This window comes from Lipotes vexillifer, unplaced genomic scaffold (genome assembly GCF_000442215.2).
Source record: "Lipotes vexillifer unplaced genomic scaffold, Lipotes_vexillifer_v1.1 scaffold21, whole genome shotgun sequence".
In the NCBI taxonomy this organism is placed as follows: domain Eukaryota; kingdom Metazoa; phylum Chordata; class Mammalia; order Artiodactyla; family Lipotidae; genus Lipotes; species Lipotes vexillifer.
In genome coordinates, this window is record NW_006774065.1 from 504005 (window position 1) to 519244 (window position 15240).

The 15240-nt window shown below is 54.8% G+C and overlaps 1 protein-coding gene and 4 non-coding genes across 5 annotated transcripts in view; 4 read left to right on the top strand and 1 right to left on the bottom strand.

Annotated features, from left to right (window-relative positions):
- DHX37 (DEAH-box helicase 37) overlaps positions 1–9375 on the top strand; it is a 31036-nt gene extending 21661 nt beyond the window's left edge. Inside the window, exons 14-27 of the mRNA XM_007448738.1 lie at positions 150–226; positions 549–781; positions 2613–2724; positions 4107–4213; positions 4367–4555; positions 4969–5093; positions 5194–5310; positions 6574–6746; positions 7539–7653; positions 7768–7905; positions 8105–8199; positions 8292–8365; positions 9037–9134; positions 9290–9375. Coding sequence (XP_007448800.1) covers positions 150–226; positions 549–781; positions 2613–2724; positions 4107–4213; positions 4367–4555; positions 4969–5093; positions 5194–5310; positions 6574–6746; positions 7539–7653; positions 7768–7905; positions 8105–8199; positions 8292–8365; positions 9037–9134; positions 9290–9375 — 1739 coding nt within the window. The remainder of the gene's footprint in view (positions 1–149; positions 227–548; positions 782–2612; positions 2725–4106; positions 4214–4366; positions 4556–4968; positions 5094–5193; positions 5311–6573; positions 6747–7538; positions 7654–7767; positions 7906–8104; positions 8200–8291; positions 8366–9036; positions 9135–9289) is intronic.
- Positions 9376–11236: 1861 nt separating this feature from the next.
- TRNAA-UGC (transfer RNA alanine (anticodon UGC)) lies at positions 11237–11308 on the bottom strand. Its single transcript has one exon. It is a non-coding gene; the product is annotated as a tRNA-Ala (tRNA).
- A 245-nt stretch (positions 11309–11553) lies between these two features.
- On the top strand, positions 11554–11625 carry TRNAD-GUC (transfer RNA aspartic acid (anticodon GUC)). Its single transcript has one exon. It is a non-coding gene; the product is annotated as a tRNA-Asp (tRNA).
- A 1995-nt stretch (positions 11626–13620) lies between these two features.
- On the top strand, positions 13621–13693 carry TRNAF-GAA (transfer RNA phenylalanine (anticodon GAA)). Its single transcript has one exon. It is a non-coding gene; the product is annotated as a tRNA-Phe (tRNA).
- A 463-nt stretch (positions 13694–14156) lies between these two features.
- Positions 14157–14228, top strand: TRNAD-GUC (transfer RNA aspartic acid (anticodon GUC)). Its single transcript has one exon. It is a non-coding gene; the product is annotated as a tRNA-Asp (tRNA).
- The last annotated feature ends 1012 nt before the right edge of the window (positions 14229–15240 follow it).

The window sequence follows — 15240 nt, forward strand, 5'->3', positions numbered from 1 at the left end:
CTGCAGCGTGGCTGGCTTTGCCGACCCTCTCTGCCGGTGCCCAGGGTGAGCCCTGGCAACGGGGCTGCAGGGGGCCCTCCCCGACAGAGCGGGCAGGGGTGCTGGGCAGCAGGGGAGCGGGGTGCCACAGGCCTCTGCCTCCCCTGCAGGTGAGCAGCCCGATGCCTCGCTTCCCCTCCATGTGCTCCCTCTCTACTCTTTGCTGGCCCCGGAGAAGCAGGCGCAGGTAACCGTGCAGGACCTGGGATGGATGCCCGGTGGGGAGCGCCCAAAGGCATTGAGGTGGGAGCAGGTCAGGCCCCGGGTCACCCTCTCTGTCAGCTGTCTGATCAGCGCCCCAGACTTTTGAGAGGGTATTGGGATCTCCTGCTCGGAGGACGGAAACGCTTCCCTCATTTAGTTGGGGAGCAGTGGCCCGAGGCGAGGAGAGTCACCTCCAGGCCCTGCCCCGCCTGGCTGACTTCTTCTGACCTCTGTCCCACGAATTCTTCCCTGACTCTCGTGGGGCAAAGGTCAGTTTTCTTGTTGCTCCCGTCCCCCCATCCTAGGTCTTCCAACCTCCCCCAGAGGGGACACGGCTGTGTGTTGTGGCCACCAATGTGGCCGAGACGTCCCTCACCATCCCAGGCATCAAGTACGTGGTGGACTGTGGGAAGGTCAAGAAGCGGCACTACGACCGTGTCACCGGCGTGTCCTCCTTCCGCGTCACCTGGGTCTCCCAGGCCTCGGCTGATCAGCGGGCAGGACGCGCGGGCCGGACAGAGCCCGGCCACTGCTACAGGTGGGGCTCCCAGGGGCCCCTCCAGTGACGTTGGGGCCACTGTGCAGTGGTCACCCACCCACGGGCGAGGAAAGGGGGGGTCCCGTGTCCCGCTGGAAACCATCCTTCGCACCCCCTTTTCTGTTGGCTTTCAGGCACTTGCGTTATTTCTTTATTCTGCTGCTGACGTCAGGCCCTGTATTTATTTGCACCTCGATTTTTGTTTTGTTTTGTTAACACATTTTTTGAGGTAAAGTTCACATACCATAAAACTCACCGTTTAAAGTGTGCAATTCTGTGGGTTTTAGTATATTTACAGTGTTGTGCAGCCATCACCACTATTAATTTTTAAACGTTCTCTTCACCCCCAAAGAGACTGCATTTATCAGTTGCACCCGTTAATCAGTTTCTCCCTGCATCTCCCTACCACTCCCAACCCACCAGTGCCCGGCAGCCACTCACCTACTTCCTGTCTCTACGGACATGCTCATTCTGGACATTTTCTGTAAACGGAATCGGACAATATGTGATCTTTCACGTCTGGCTTCTTTCACTCAGCATCATGTTTTCAAGGTTCATCCACACTGTTGCCTGCATCGGTGCTTCATTCCTTTTAATGGCTGAGTAACATGCTGTTGCGTGGAGGGACCACATCTCACTGTCCGTTCATCTGTTGATAGACTCTTGGGTTGCGTCCACGTTTTGTCCACTGTGAATAGTGCTGCCGTGAACATTCATGTACAAGTATTTGAACGTCTGTTCCCATGCCTCTCAGGTATATACCTAGGAGTAGAATTGCTGGGTTGTACGATGACTCTGTGTTTCACATTTTGAGGAACGACCAGACTGTTTTCCACGGCGGCTACTCCATTTTATCTATACATTCTCACCAGCAGCATGCGAAGGTTCTAATTTCTCCACATCTCCCCAGTGCTCGCTATTTTCTACTTTATAAAAATGAAAGTACGAGGTGGTATCTCACAGTGGTCTTGGTTTGCATTTCTCTAATGACGTTGAGCATCTTTTCACGTGCTTAAGGGCCATTTGTACATGTTCTCTGGAGGGATGTCTATTCAAATCCATCATTTCTTTTTTTTTTTTTATAGTATTTGTTATTTTATTTTATTTAGTTACTTGGTTGTGCCAGGTCTTAGTTGCGGCAGGCGGGCGCCATAGGCAGGCTCTTTAGTTGAGGCTCGTGGGCTCCTTAGTTGTGGCTCGTGGGCTCCATAGTTGTGGCATGCAAACTCTTAGTTGCGGCACGCATGTGGGATCTAGTTCCCTGACCAGGGATCGAACCTGAGCACCCTGCATTGGGAGCGTGGAGTCTTAGCCACTGCGCCACCAGGGAGGTCCCTATCATTTACTTTTCAGTCAGGTTGGTTGTCTTTTGATTGGTGAGTTGTAAGTGTTCTTTCTATAATCCTAGTGTTGGATCCTTGTCAGAGGCATCATTGGCAAATATTTTCTCCCAGTCTGTATGCTGGGTTTTATTTGTTTTCAATAGCTGTATGCTGTTCTTTTCAACGTTGCTTTACATAACAAAAGAAAAGAAAATTGAGAAACTATGCCAAGAAAACTCGTAAGCAATAAAGTAGTTAAAATGTCCCGAGTGCCGTGTGCCAGGCAGTTCTAAGCACTCTTATGTGAAGATACCTGAAGTATCTTCACCAATCCCAACGGGGCAGCTGCTATGTTTGCCCATTTCACAGGTGAGGAAAGTGAGGTAGGAAGAGGGTGAACACCTTGCCTAGTAAAGTGGTGGAGTCAAGATTCAATGCCAGGTAGTTGGGCTGAGTTTCTTCCTTATTCACTTAACATTTCTTAGTCTCTGGTGCTTCCTTCTGTTCAGACTATATTCATCTGCGGTTTTCGGTGACTTTGAGAAGTTCCCCCCTCCTGAAATCACCCGGAGACCTGTCGAAGACTTGACCCTTCAGATGAAAGCTCTCAATATTGAAAAGGTCAGTTGCAGCCCTAGCCCTGCCATCACCCCACTGATCTGCCAGGGTACCTGTGTCCCATCTGGCGGGCAAGGGCGACCCCGGCCCCTCGCGGGCTGTTCCTCCTTCCCTGCGGCCGGCCCAGGAAGCCCTAGGAGCTGAGCCCTGTGGTGCTTGCCCAGCCCCCTGCCGGTTTCTTGTGGGCCCCCCACCTCCTTACACCCACTGAGTGTGTCCAGGGGTGCCCGCCTCTGCCCTGCTCCGGGAGGGCTGGTGCAGGCAGAGAGAACCGCCCCCATCAGCAGTCAGTCCCAGCCCTCACTTCCCCCCAGCCCCTGACAACCACGAGGCTGCTTTCTTGCTGTCTCTATGGATTTTACATTTTGGACGTTTCATAAAAATGGAATCATATGATATTTGTCCTTTTTTGTCTGGCTTCTTTCACTCAGCATCGTGGTTTGTTTTTTTCGGGGTTTCTTTTAGCCAATGTAAACTTCATTTATCAGTTCAATACGCAGTAAGATGATATAAAAGATAGGATCATGCTTTTCATTACTAAAAGTTTTTATGTTAGTTATGTTTGATATCTTATTTTCAGTGTCAAAGAACCTAGCTGACAGTTTGAATCAGAGTCAGTTTGTTTCAGCAAATATTATAAATCGATACCTGTTTTATATTTCTGTTGTTTGGATAATCCACGGCTGAACTTAGCAGCGTTGTGTTTTAAAGGTTCGTCCACACTGCAGCATGTGTCAGAATTTAGTTCCTTTTTATGGCTGAGTCACGTTCCATCGTATGGATAGACCCTGGTTTATCCATCTATCGATGGATATTTGGGTTGTTCCCACCTTTTGGCTGCCGTGCCTAGTGGTGCTGTGAACATCTATGTACAGATGTTTATTGGAACGCTTGTTTTGAGTTGGTCACTCTAAGGTGCCACCCTCCCTGACCCCGGTCACTCCCTGTCTCTGATCTGTCCCCTGATCATCTCACTGTCTGGGCACATTTTCTCCTGTGATGACGTTTATTCTCGTGTATACTCACTGGTCGTCTGCCACCCCTTCTGGCTGAATGAAAGCTCTGTGGAGGCTGAATCCTTGTCTTGTTTTTCTCTATCTCCATCACCAAGAACAGCCTCTGGCGCACACGAGGTGCTCAGTACGTGCTTTTGAGTGAGTGGATGATGTGAATGAATGAAGGAAGAGGGCCTTTGGAGTTTCCCTGGCACGTGGACTTTGCATGTGTCCAGGCCCCCGTGTCCCATGTTCTGAGCGTGAGTGGTGCTCGGAGGGCAGGCGGTAGGAGCCCCGTCCTCCTGCCAGGCCCGGCCTTGCTCCCTCCTCCGGTCCCCTGCTTCCTCCTCCGCATTCACCTGTCTCCTGCCATGTCTCCCTGTGTCCCAGGTCATCAACTTCCCCTTCCCGACTCCCCCCTCCATGGAGGCCCTCATCGCTGCCGAGGAGCTGCTGATCGCACTGGGTGCCCTGCAGGCACCCCCAAAAACAGAAAGGTAGGGCAGGAGCTCGGGGGAAGTGGAGAGCCCAGGTCCCGCCCCGTTCTCTGCCCTCTCCCCTCTCCCGAGCTGACCGAGCACCAGGCCTCTTGGTGCCGAAGGTTTCTCGTGGAGCCTTGCCCGCACCCATCACAGACCTCCTTCCTCCAGGGTGAAGCTGCTGCAGAGATCCCGGTGGAGCTGCCCCATCACTGAGCTGGGCAGGACCATGGCCACGTTCCCCGTGGCACCGCGCTACGCCAAGATGCTAGCGCTGAGCAGGCAACACGGCTGCCTGCCGTACGCCATCACCATCGTGGCTGCCATGACTGTCCGGGAGCTGTTTGAGGAGCTGGACAGGTGGGGGCTGGGGGCTGGGCATTCGGGGGCCGCCTGCCCTTGGCTGAGCCATGGTGTGGAGCCTGGCCTCCTGGGGCATCACTGACTTGTTGAGTGGTCTTGTGCGAGACCCTCGCCCGCCCTGCGCCTGGCAGTGTTCTGATCTCTACCGATCTCTGTTTGTTTTTGTTTTTGGCCACGCCGTGTACCTTGTGGGATCTCAGTTCCCTGACCAGGGATCAAACCCGTGCTCCCTGCAGTGGAAGTGCGAGAGTCCTAACCACTGGACCACCAGGGAATTCCCACGATCGTGGTCACGTTGATCAGTGACCCCACCAGGCATTTTTGGGCCCACCCTGGGTAACTGGTGTGTCCCCTGCCTCTGCAGCCGTGTGCGGCCAGGGCAACAGCCTGGGTGGTGTGTGTGTTCGCAGGCCAGCTGCCAGCGACGAGGAGCTTGCCAGGCTGAAGGGCAGGCGGGCCCGGGTCGCCCAGACGAAGAGGGTCTGGGCGGGGCAGGGAGCCTCTCTGAAACTCGGGGACCTCATGGTGCTGCTGGGTGAGTGCCCTGCGTGGCGTGGACTGTGGCTGGCAGGGAGGTCATGCGGAGTTGGACAGGGCAGCGAGAATGAGTGACGGCCCCCCCCCCCAATCCACAGGCGCCGTGGGAGCCTGCGAGTACGCGGGCTGCTCTCCCCAGTTCTGTGAGGCCAACGGGCTGCGGTATAGGGCCATGATGGAGATCCGGCGCCTGAGGGGCCAGCTGACCACTGCGGGTATGGCCCTACGCCCGGCAGAGAACTTGACCCTGTTGACGTTTAAAGTCGCTTTTGAGCGACGTCACCCACGTACAGTCGATCTCCGTTATTCACAGAGTCCACATTTGTGAATTCACCTATTCGTTAAAATCTATTTTAGTGCTTGCCACCTTTGTGGTCCTTCGAGGACACGCACACGAGCAGGGCAGTGACATGTGCACGCTCTCCCATCAGGCTGTCTGTCCGTCTCATCCTTTCCTTGGTGACATCCCTCTCGTCACCCTTTGTCCCGGCTCTGGCCTGGACCAGCTGCTGGCCGCACCTCCTGCCCAGCAACCTCGTGCAGGAGTCCCTGCTCCCGAGTAGGGTCCGGCCCTAGTTTGCTTCTCCAGCAGTGGAAGGGGCGCCTCTTGTTGGAGTCGGGGAGCAGCTGACGGTTCAGCCCCTGCTTTCTGCTCCTGTTGGTCTGAGTGGTGGGAACCGGACCCGTTTGAAGCCACATCAGGGCTGGGCGTGGGTGGCAGGTCTTCTGCGCCCTGTCCGTGTTCTGCCTTCTTCCTGTTTCTTTCCTCTTCTCGCTTTCTAAGTTAAACAACATAGGTGTCACTGAAGGCTTTGTAGGGAAGACAGATTTACATTGCAAACCTCAGAACAGAAAGCCCTGGACTTCCCCGGCGGTCCAGTGGTTAGGACCCCATGCTTCCACTGTAGGGCCACGGGTTCGGTCCCCGGTCGGGGAGCTAAGATCCGCAAGCCTACTCTCCCCACCTGCATCCCCCGTCCTGCTCCTCTCGTTTTTTCCCTGCCGCCTCCTCCCGCCACAAGCAGCAGGGCCCAAAGCCCCACCTCCTTTCTCCCCACCTGCCAGGTGTTCCAGAGCTTCACATCCTTCTCATGCAGAAGGAGGAGGCCTTGCCCTGCGTCTCGCGCCTGCGCTCAGCAGTGCAGGGCCCTCGAGGGGAGAGGTGGTCTCCACACTTGTCCTGCTCAGAGAGCGTGACTCGTCTGTCATGTGTCCTGGCTGGGCGTGCTCCCTGCCCCAAGGCCGACGGAGTCAAGTGCGAGCTCTCGCAGCAGCACGGTCTGCCACCCGCAAGGGAATTGGGGTTTCGTCCCGAGGACGAGGCAGACATGGGTGTGAGTGGGCATCCTCGGTGGACGGGGGCCGAGATGCGCAGGTCGCTGAGGCCAGAGCTCCGAGCTGAGCGGCGTGGGGCCTTCCAGAAGGTCGGGCGGAGCCAGCCCCCGCCTCGCCTTCCTCACGCCTCGGTCTGCCCCCAGTCAACGCCATGTGCCCCGAGGCCGGGCTCTTCGTGGACCCCAAGATGCAGCCGCCTTCCGAGAGCCAGGTGACCTACCTGCGGCAGATCGTGACGGCTGGCCTGGGTGACCACCTGGCCCGCAGGGTCCAGAGTGAGGACCTGCTGGACGACAAGTGGAAGAACGCCTACAAGGTTGGACGCTGGCTCGGGGACGGGCAGCAGGGCAGTCGCTGCGCCCGGGGCCCCCGCCCTCCCTGCCCTCCATCTCACGTCCTGGCAGCCTGGGCACTCCAGACGCCCAGCTCTGGGCAACGTCAGGACGCCTGTGAGGGGCAGCCGGGGGGACCCTTGGGTGTGGGTGGGCCTGTCCTCCCGGGTCACGGGTCCTACTGCCTCTGGGAAGGTCCCCACCCAGGGCCAAGGTGGAGTGACGGTGCAGCCATTTCTCCCTTTGGGCGTGAGCTTCACCCCAGCGTCACTGAATGCAGATAGAAGCACATCTCATACAACTTGCCGTTGTAAAGTGTACAATTCAGGGGGTTTTAGTCTATTCAGAGTTGTGCACCCATCACCACAATTAATTTCAGAACGTTTTTATTATCCCAAAAGACTCCGGAGAGCCATTGCGGTCACTCCCCATTTTCTCTTGAGTCTCCCCACCCCGTGAATCTGTTTTCTGTCTCTACGGATTTGCTATTCTACGCGTTTCACACGAATGGGATCCTCCACTGCGTGGCCTCTTGGACTGGCTTCCTTCGCTCAGTGCTGCGCTTTTTGGCGGGTCACGCTGCTGCCCGTGTCAGTACCTCTCACGGCAGGGTACGCACTCTGTCGGCGGACACACGCCGCCAGGGTGGCCGTTCGTCGGTTGACGGATGCTCTCCTGCTTTCCTGGCTGAGGGTGTAACTGGATTCAGGGGGGTCAGCCTCACCTGGCGCTCACGCATGCCCCAGACTCACGCCCCCCCGCCGTCTCTCTCGCAGACCCCCCTCCTCGACGACCCAGTCTTCATCCACCCCAGTTCCGTGCTCTTCAGGGAGCTCCCTGAGTTTGTGGTCTACCAGGAAATTGTGGAGACCACCAAGATGTACATGAAAGGTAGCGCAGCTGGCCAGCCCCTCGCCTGACCCGCGTGGCTCTGGTGAGCCGTGTCGCTGGACCCTTGGGAAAACCCTTCGCCAAGCCCCCATCCCTTCTTTCCCGGGCCCCCAGGCGTCTCGACTGTGGAGGTGCAGTGGATCCCGGTCCTGCTGCCTTCTTACTGCCAGTTTGACAAGCCCCTTGAGGAGCCGCCCCCCACTTACTGCCCCGAGAAGGGGCGGATGCTGTGTCACCGGGCCAGCGTGTTCTGTGAGTCAGGGTGACTTCCCGGTGGCCTTGGGCTCCACTGGACACGTGGTCCTGCCTCCCGCGTGCCCTGGGCGGTGTGTGTGTCCTGCGCCGTATCATCCCAGGCTGCGGGCCCCCTTGGCAGGCGGGGAGGGGACTGGCAGGGGAGGGTGGCGTGGGGCTCCATCGTGTCCCCTGCTCACCGGCTCACGTGCCCCAGGTCGCGTCGGCTGGCCGCTCCCCGCGGTCCAGGTGGATTTTCCAGAAGGCCTTGACTGCTACAAGCACTTGGCCCGGGTTCTGCTGGAGGGGCAGGTAGGCGACACAGCTCCCTCGGCCTCTTCCTTGGTACCTCGGGTGGGACGTGAGCCCCAGATCTCTCACCCCATCCTGTGGTCTCTCCCCAGGTCTTCCACAAGCTGGCCTCGTACAAGGGCTGTTTGCTGTCCAGCCCCAGCACGATGCTGAAGACGTGGGCCAGGTACAGTCTCTCCCGGAGGCGTCGGCTCGGCAGGTGGTGGTGGAGGGAACTGAGACTAGTGTCCTGGGGCCGCCGTAACAGATCCCCACCCACTGAGGGCCTTAGGACAACAGGAGTCTCTTCTCTCGTGGCACTCCCGGGGACTCGGGGTGAGGCTGTGGGTCCAGGAGCCCCTGCCAGCCAAGTTCTCCAGCCAGCACTTGGTTCTGAGCATCCGCTCTGTGCCGAGCGCGTCCTCGTGTTAGGGTCGAGCCATGACCCTGTCCCGTGGCATGTCCCAGGGCAGGGAGGTTGTCCCCAAACAGAACGACTAGTGCAAGTGGCAGGGCTGGCACAGCTACAAAGGGTCAAAGCAGGATGTGGAGGTGAGGCGGCGGGTGGGCGGGCTCAGTCAGGAAAGGCTGACGGAGCAGCGTCAGGGGAGGCAGGGCTGCGAGCTGGGCGGGAGTCTGGAGGAAGGTTCCAGATGGACAGGCACCGTGTGTGGGAGCAGCCTGGGCGGGCGGGTCAGAGGCAAGTGGTGGGAGGCGATGGAGTCTGGATCCTTCCATCCAGCCAGCACCCCCAGCCTGCTGGAGGGAAGGGGACTTCCTGCAGTTCCTGGGCAGGCCTGGCAGTGGTGCCAGCGTGTGGGCCTCATGACGCCCCACGTCCTGCCTCCCCACCCGCAGGCTGCAGCCCAGGACAGAGAACCTCCTGAGAGCCCTTGTTGCTGAGAAAGCCGACTGCCGAGACGCCTTGCTGGCTGCCTGGAGGAAGAACCCCAAATGTGAGTCTGACCAGGAAGGGTGCCCCGTGGCGAGGGCATCGCGGGGGGGACAGGGTGGGGCCACCGAGGGAGCCCAGGCTTAGCGGGAGGGTGTGCCCTGCGGCAGGCGGGTGGGCACAGAGCCGCTCTGATCGTCCTCCCTCCCACCCCTGCAGACCTGCTGGCCGAGTACTGTGAGTGGATCCCGCAGGCCATGCACGCCAACATTGAGAAAGCCTGGCCGCCCATTCCTGACTGCTGACCTGGTGCTGGCCTGCAGGGCCGAGGACTGGCCTGCGGACCCAGGGGGCTGGCAGTGGCCGGTGTCCGCCATGGTCACCCTGACCCCAGACTGCGCCCAGGAGGCAGGTGGAGCCCCTGGACACCCTTGGTCATCTTGGCTCGATTCTGGGCACAGCATGCTGCCGCCTTGGGCAGTCCCTCGTGGGTGACTTTTGTAACTCTTTATTACAGGGTGGATCATGGTTTTATCTCTCATGGTTTTTTCTGGTCCTGCTTTAAACGTGCTCTGTGGACGACATTAGTCCCTTGTAGAGCAGCAGGCGACCACGGGCCCTTCCTCCGCTCCCTGTTCCCTGCGGGTATGGTGCACCCTGCCCACAGCCAGCGAGGACCCCCAGGGCTCCCGCCGGCTCCTGTGGAGTGGGCGTCCCCTCCCCGGAGTCAGCTCGCTGCTGGCTACATTGCTGTAATAAACCTTGACTGTGACAACAGGTCTATACCGCGTCTACCGAGTTCTTTGGGCCAACCTCTGAACATGGGGGTGGTCCGGGGACATCCTGCGCGTGCACGTGCACACACACACGTGGAAACTAGTTTGGATGGTGCTCATGAACGTGTTAGTGGTCATCCTGTGGCACAGTGAGCCGGTAGAGGTTGATCATTTTTCTCACGTTTTCTTGGGTATTTTTCCTGGATCAGTTTGTGTTAATATCAACGCATAAATTCGGGAATTTCCTGGCGGTCCACTGCAGGGGGCACGGGTTCGATCCCTGGTTGGGGAACTAAGTTCCTGCAAGCCGCGCAGCACAGCCAGAAAAGTAAAAAATAAACACAAATTCTGTAATATAAACACACACGTAAGACAAAACAACAGAGATACGTGTTTAATGTTCCAAAACTATTCACCTTCTCCACAGCCTAGCTGCTAACCCTACTGTTCCCACAAACTAGGCGGTCTCCCCTACCCCACTCCCCCTGCGTTTAAGCCATCTGCAAGGTCTGTTAGTCCACGCCCGGGATGTGTCCAGAACCCCCTCGTGTTCCCCACTTCTCCTGCTGTGCCATCCCCACCTCCGCTTCCAGCAAGCCTCCAGCAGCTCCCGCTTGGGCCATGGCAGTGGCTTCCTGGCAGGTCTCATGTCCACTCTTCCCGCCTATGGTGGACTCCACATGGCAGCCAGAGGGAGCTGTTTTAAAACCTAGGTAAATCATGTCATTCCCCTGCAACAGGCCTTCCAGTGTCTTGAAAGATTCAACCCTCTCCTTCCCTCATTCATTAAACATGCACAGGGCTTTTTTCTGTCCCCTCAATGCAGATTCCTCCCCCTACCCCCACTTCAACCTCAGGGCCTTTGCACCTGCCATTTCCTCTTTCTGCAGACAGGCCCCCCTGACACTTTATCTGCGGCAGCCTCCACGTCCTCCCCCTTTAGTCTCCATCTCATCACAATTAACCGTATTCATAAAGCTCATTGCTACTTGCTTATTGCTAGTTACCTAGACTGGAATACTGAGGACAGGAGGGCTGAGAAACCTTGCCTGGCGTATCCGGGAATACAAGGGTACTTGACACTACCTGAGCACACAGTAGGCACTCAATGTGTCCACATTTCTTGGCACTAGGTGCTCAGGAGTCACGGAATGAATGGCCAGTTGCAAAACCCTCCTTAGAAATCCAGTGTTTTCTAACTGCTTGATGACATGAATCACTAGGAGTGTTTGTTTAAAAACGCAGCTCACTGCTGACCTGAATCCGAATCTCCAGGGGAGAGGAAACGGGCATCTGTGATTGAGACTAAGGGCGTTTGACTAGCGCCGCCCTCTCCAACGGAGCTCCCTGTGATCCAGAGAGGGAAAAAATTAATTCTAGGCAGAAAACGTGGAGATGCCGGGGATTGAACCCGGGGCCTCATACATGCAAAGCATGCGCTCTACCACTGAGCTACATCCCCAGGCCTGTGAAGTTGTCTGCTGGAAATGAGGATATAGGAAGTGGTGACTTCGCTCCTCCACGTCTCTTCCGTTCTGGAGGCTCAGCGCCTTCAGAGACGCAAGTAAGTCTTTCCCGTCCCAGGAAGCCCACCAACCAGGGGCGCGCGGCACTGCGCCCATGAAGACCAGTATTTGGAGTAGATAGGTGTAGCAGCCGGAGAATGATGTTTCTTTATGGGTTTGGTAGGAAACTGTTCACGGCTCATCCTCGTTAGTATAGTGGTAAGTATCCCCGCCTGTCACGCGGGAGACCGGGGTTCGATTCCCCGACGGGGAGGCTGTGCGATTGTTTTAACTCACTCCAACACACACACAACACATTTGGGGCATCTTCTCCAAAATGATATGACTATGATGGACAGATATGCACGGAAGCGTGTACATTTGGTTTTCGGAAGATGTCCATTTCCTCAAGAAGATAGTGGAAAATACTGTATACTCAGCCATGAGCACTATAGGCTTCCTTCTATGTAAGAATAAATATACATAGTGAGTATATTCGTATTTATCTTTCTGATCGGATTACAGCAACAACTAGAGCGAACGTTATATAGCTCCCATCATGCACCAGGCAGTATTCATAAGCGCTTTACAGGTGTGCACCCATTTAATTCTCACAATAAGCCTAGTAGGGGCTATTTTATCACATCAGACAGATGAAATGCAGGCACAGAGCGTGGATCCGGTAACTTGTCCGAGGTCACGTGAATCAGTCCGGTCTAGACCCTGGTTACTTCTGGGGAGAAAGGACTGGGATAAGGTGGGAGTGACTCTGCCTTTCCGTTCGGTAGTTTTCTGGACTGTTTGAATTTTACTTTTTATTTTTTCGCTCTCCTTCCCTTCCTTCCTTCATTTCTTCCTTACTCGGTTTTTATCAAATTGGTACACTTAGTTTTTCAAGAACTACTAAGCTTTCGTGAAAAGCAGCAGCAGGGTCCTCTGCTGTATCCCCTTGCTCCTGAAGGAATTTAGGACGTCCCGTTTTGGTGTACTGTTTATTTTGAGCTGTCAGCACCTCACTGGTCTCCTTGCTGCCACTTGAGCCCCTCCTGTCCATTCTCCATACAGCAGTCAAGGGAGACTTTAAGAGGTAAATCATATCACTCACTCCCCAGCAGTTTTCCAACACAAGAGAAAGTACAAACCCTTCACCGTGGCACCGTGGCTTTCAAGGCCGGCAAGATCTGGCCTCTGCCCACCTCTTTATCCTTGCCTCCTATCTTCTGTCCCCTCACCTCTTCCACGCTGACTTTCTTTCCATTCATACAACTAGCTGGACTCTGTTTCAGCCTCAGGGCCTTTGCATCAGCTGTTGCCTCTGTTCCAGAGGCTCTTCCCCCAGCGGGCTCTTCATTCTCCAAGTCTTCTCAGCGCTCTTTCCTTCTCTTACTGCCCCATCCCAGGTGTTCCATCCCATCACTACCATTTATTTTGCTTCTTAGCATTCCTATTATGACGAACTATTTTGTTACTGTATTTGTGACTGGGTTACAGGGTCATTAGGTGCTTAGCAAACACTTATTAAATGACTTCACATCATGAAGGACGTCCACGCTTGTTCATCCTGTCCCAGACAACACTCCCCAGCCACCCATCTCCCAAAGGGCAGGGAAGCAGAGAAAGACAAACCTGGATGCCGACCTGTTGATTTCCTCATGCCTTGAAGCTGACCAGTTGCCACAGGTGGGGTGGCCATGCTTGGAGGCCGGATCCCAGTCACTGCCCCAAGGAAAGCCCATACGGCCTCCCACATGCCTTGGCGTGGTCAGCAACCCTGCCACGTCTTGGGCTGCTTGGTGAGCTGCACCCAAGGGGAGACCTTGCTCAGTTGTGCAGAGAAGGGAGCCTGAGAAAGCGGAGCTCTGAGCCAGGTGAGATTCGTTCTTTCCTTAATTCAGCAAATATTTTCAAGCACCTATTAGGTGCCAGGCACTGTTGTTGGCCTTAAGCGATACAGCAGTGACAGAGGCTGATGAGTTCCTTGCCCGTCGTGGGTCTGTCATTCTAGCCGGGGGGGGACAGATAATGGACAAGGAAAACAATACCTAAGCTAACAGTAAACAATAAAGGGCTGGGGTCGCGTAGGGAGGCGTGATCAGGGAAGGCTTCTCGGAGGCGGTAGCTTTGAAGGACAAGAAGGGGCAGGTGCGGGGCGAGCCTGGCAGGCATGCGTTCCTGCCGACCCTGGTTCCTCAGCAGCGGATCCCTAGATCGAGGATCCAGGGCCATTAGACAACGAGGAGGACAGAAGCGGAGACTAAAAGAAGCAGTGGCCGAAATAGCTCAGTTGGGAGAGCGTTAGACTGAAGATCTAAAGGTCCCTGGTTCGATCCCGGGTTTCGGCAGCTTAGCTTTTCTCCCCATGTGTCGGGGGAAAACAAAAATGACGAAATGATTCTTTCAAATGAATAAAGGGGTTTCATTTTCTTTGTTTAAAACATCTCTGAGCAGTATCGAAGGGAAGCCAGAGGGTATGGGAACCTCCATACAACTCCCTAACTGGAAAAATCCGACAAGACCAAGAGTTTCTTAACTCCGTTTCTTTCACTTCATAGGCACTTAACCTCTGTTAGATGTCTGTTAGTTAATTTTTGCTGTTTATTAATTTTTGCTCTCTGAACCCTCACGGCTAAATCACGGACCAGGGAGGAAAAGTACTCTTTAAGATGGAATTAAATAAAGTGGGATTTTTCCTTCTTTTGTTTTGTAGGAAAAGATGAAATATTTAACCTTTTGGAACATGTGACTATTTAGGGAACACTGAATGTACCTTCAAGAGGAGAGCCGAAAAACCAGCAAGGGAGCTAGTCCTCGTTAGTATAGTGGTGAGTATCCCCGCCTGTCACGCGGGAGACCGGGGTTCGATTCCCCGACGGGGAGGTGACGTCGTTTTGGAGCTGCAGTACATTTTCTCATTTCTTTCCAGACAAATAACTTTCATAAAAATTCCTTGTTCTTTGAGAGAATCAACCTGGCAGGCAAGCGAGATTTGTACCGGCGGTTCCCTATCATCCGCTTGGTCGTAGTCACGGACGAGCGTCCTCCTGTCACATGGTTACAAGAAAGAAAAAGACAAAGTTCTCACGTTGAAGTGGAATTTTCCATTTTCTCATGCCACAGCGCTGCTGTCAAGTGTTTGGTTTATATAATGATCTCCCAGAATAAAACTGTCAACTCCTAAGGCCAGGAAATGCTCATTCGGCTGCAAATTTTTTTTTTTTTTTCCAGCAAATATTTCGTCTTCTTATGTCTTGCGCCGGCCCAGAGGTTGGCCCTCAGAAAATGTCTATGGATTTGAGACAGGAGGTAGGGTGAGTCTAAACTGGACGGTTTTTTTGTCTTCAGTTGCAGACTCTGGTTCCTGAATATGGCTATATATCACCCTTCCCAGGCTCCTAGTCTTCATTCATTTATTTGTCTGTTCATTTATTTTTTTTCACATTAATTCCGTAAATATTCACTGAGTACTTATTATGCGCCAGGCACTGTTCAAGGCTCAGGGGATAGAGCAGGAAACAAAACAGGCAAGGCTCTGCCCTACTGAGCTTAGGACCAAGGCATGGACACAGACAATCAGCAAATTGTATAAAAACAGGTTCTGAGAGTGATAAATGCTACGGAGAAAAACAAAACAAATCGAAGTGATGTGATAGCGAATGCATGGGATTCACAGGTCCCTTTTTTTTTTAACTTTTTTTTAAATTAAAAAAAAATCTTGGCCACACCGTGCAGCATGCAGGATCTTATTTCCCTGACCAGACCACTGGGCCGCCAGGGACGGCCCCATAGGTCCCTTTAGAGAGGTGGCCAGGAAGGCCTTCCTGAGGACGCCGGCAATGAAAAGAAGCCAATCATGAGGAGATCTCGGGAACAGCTTTCCAGACAGCAGGAA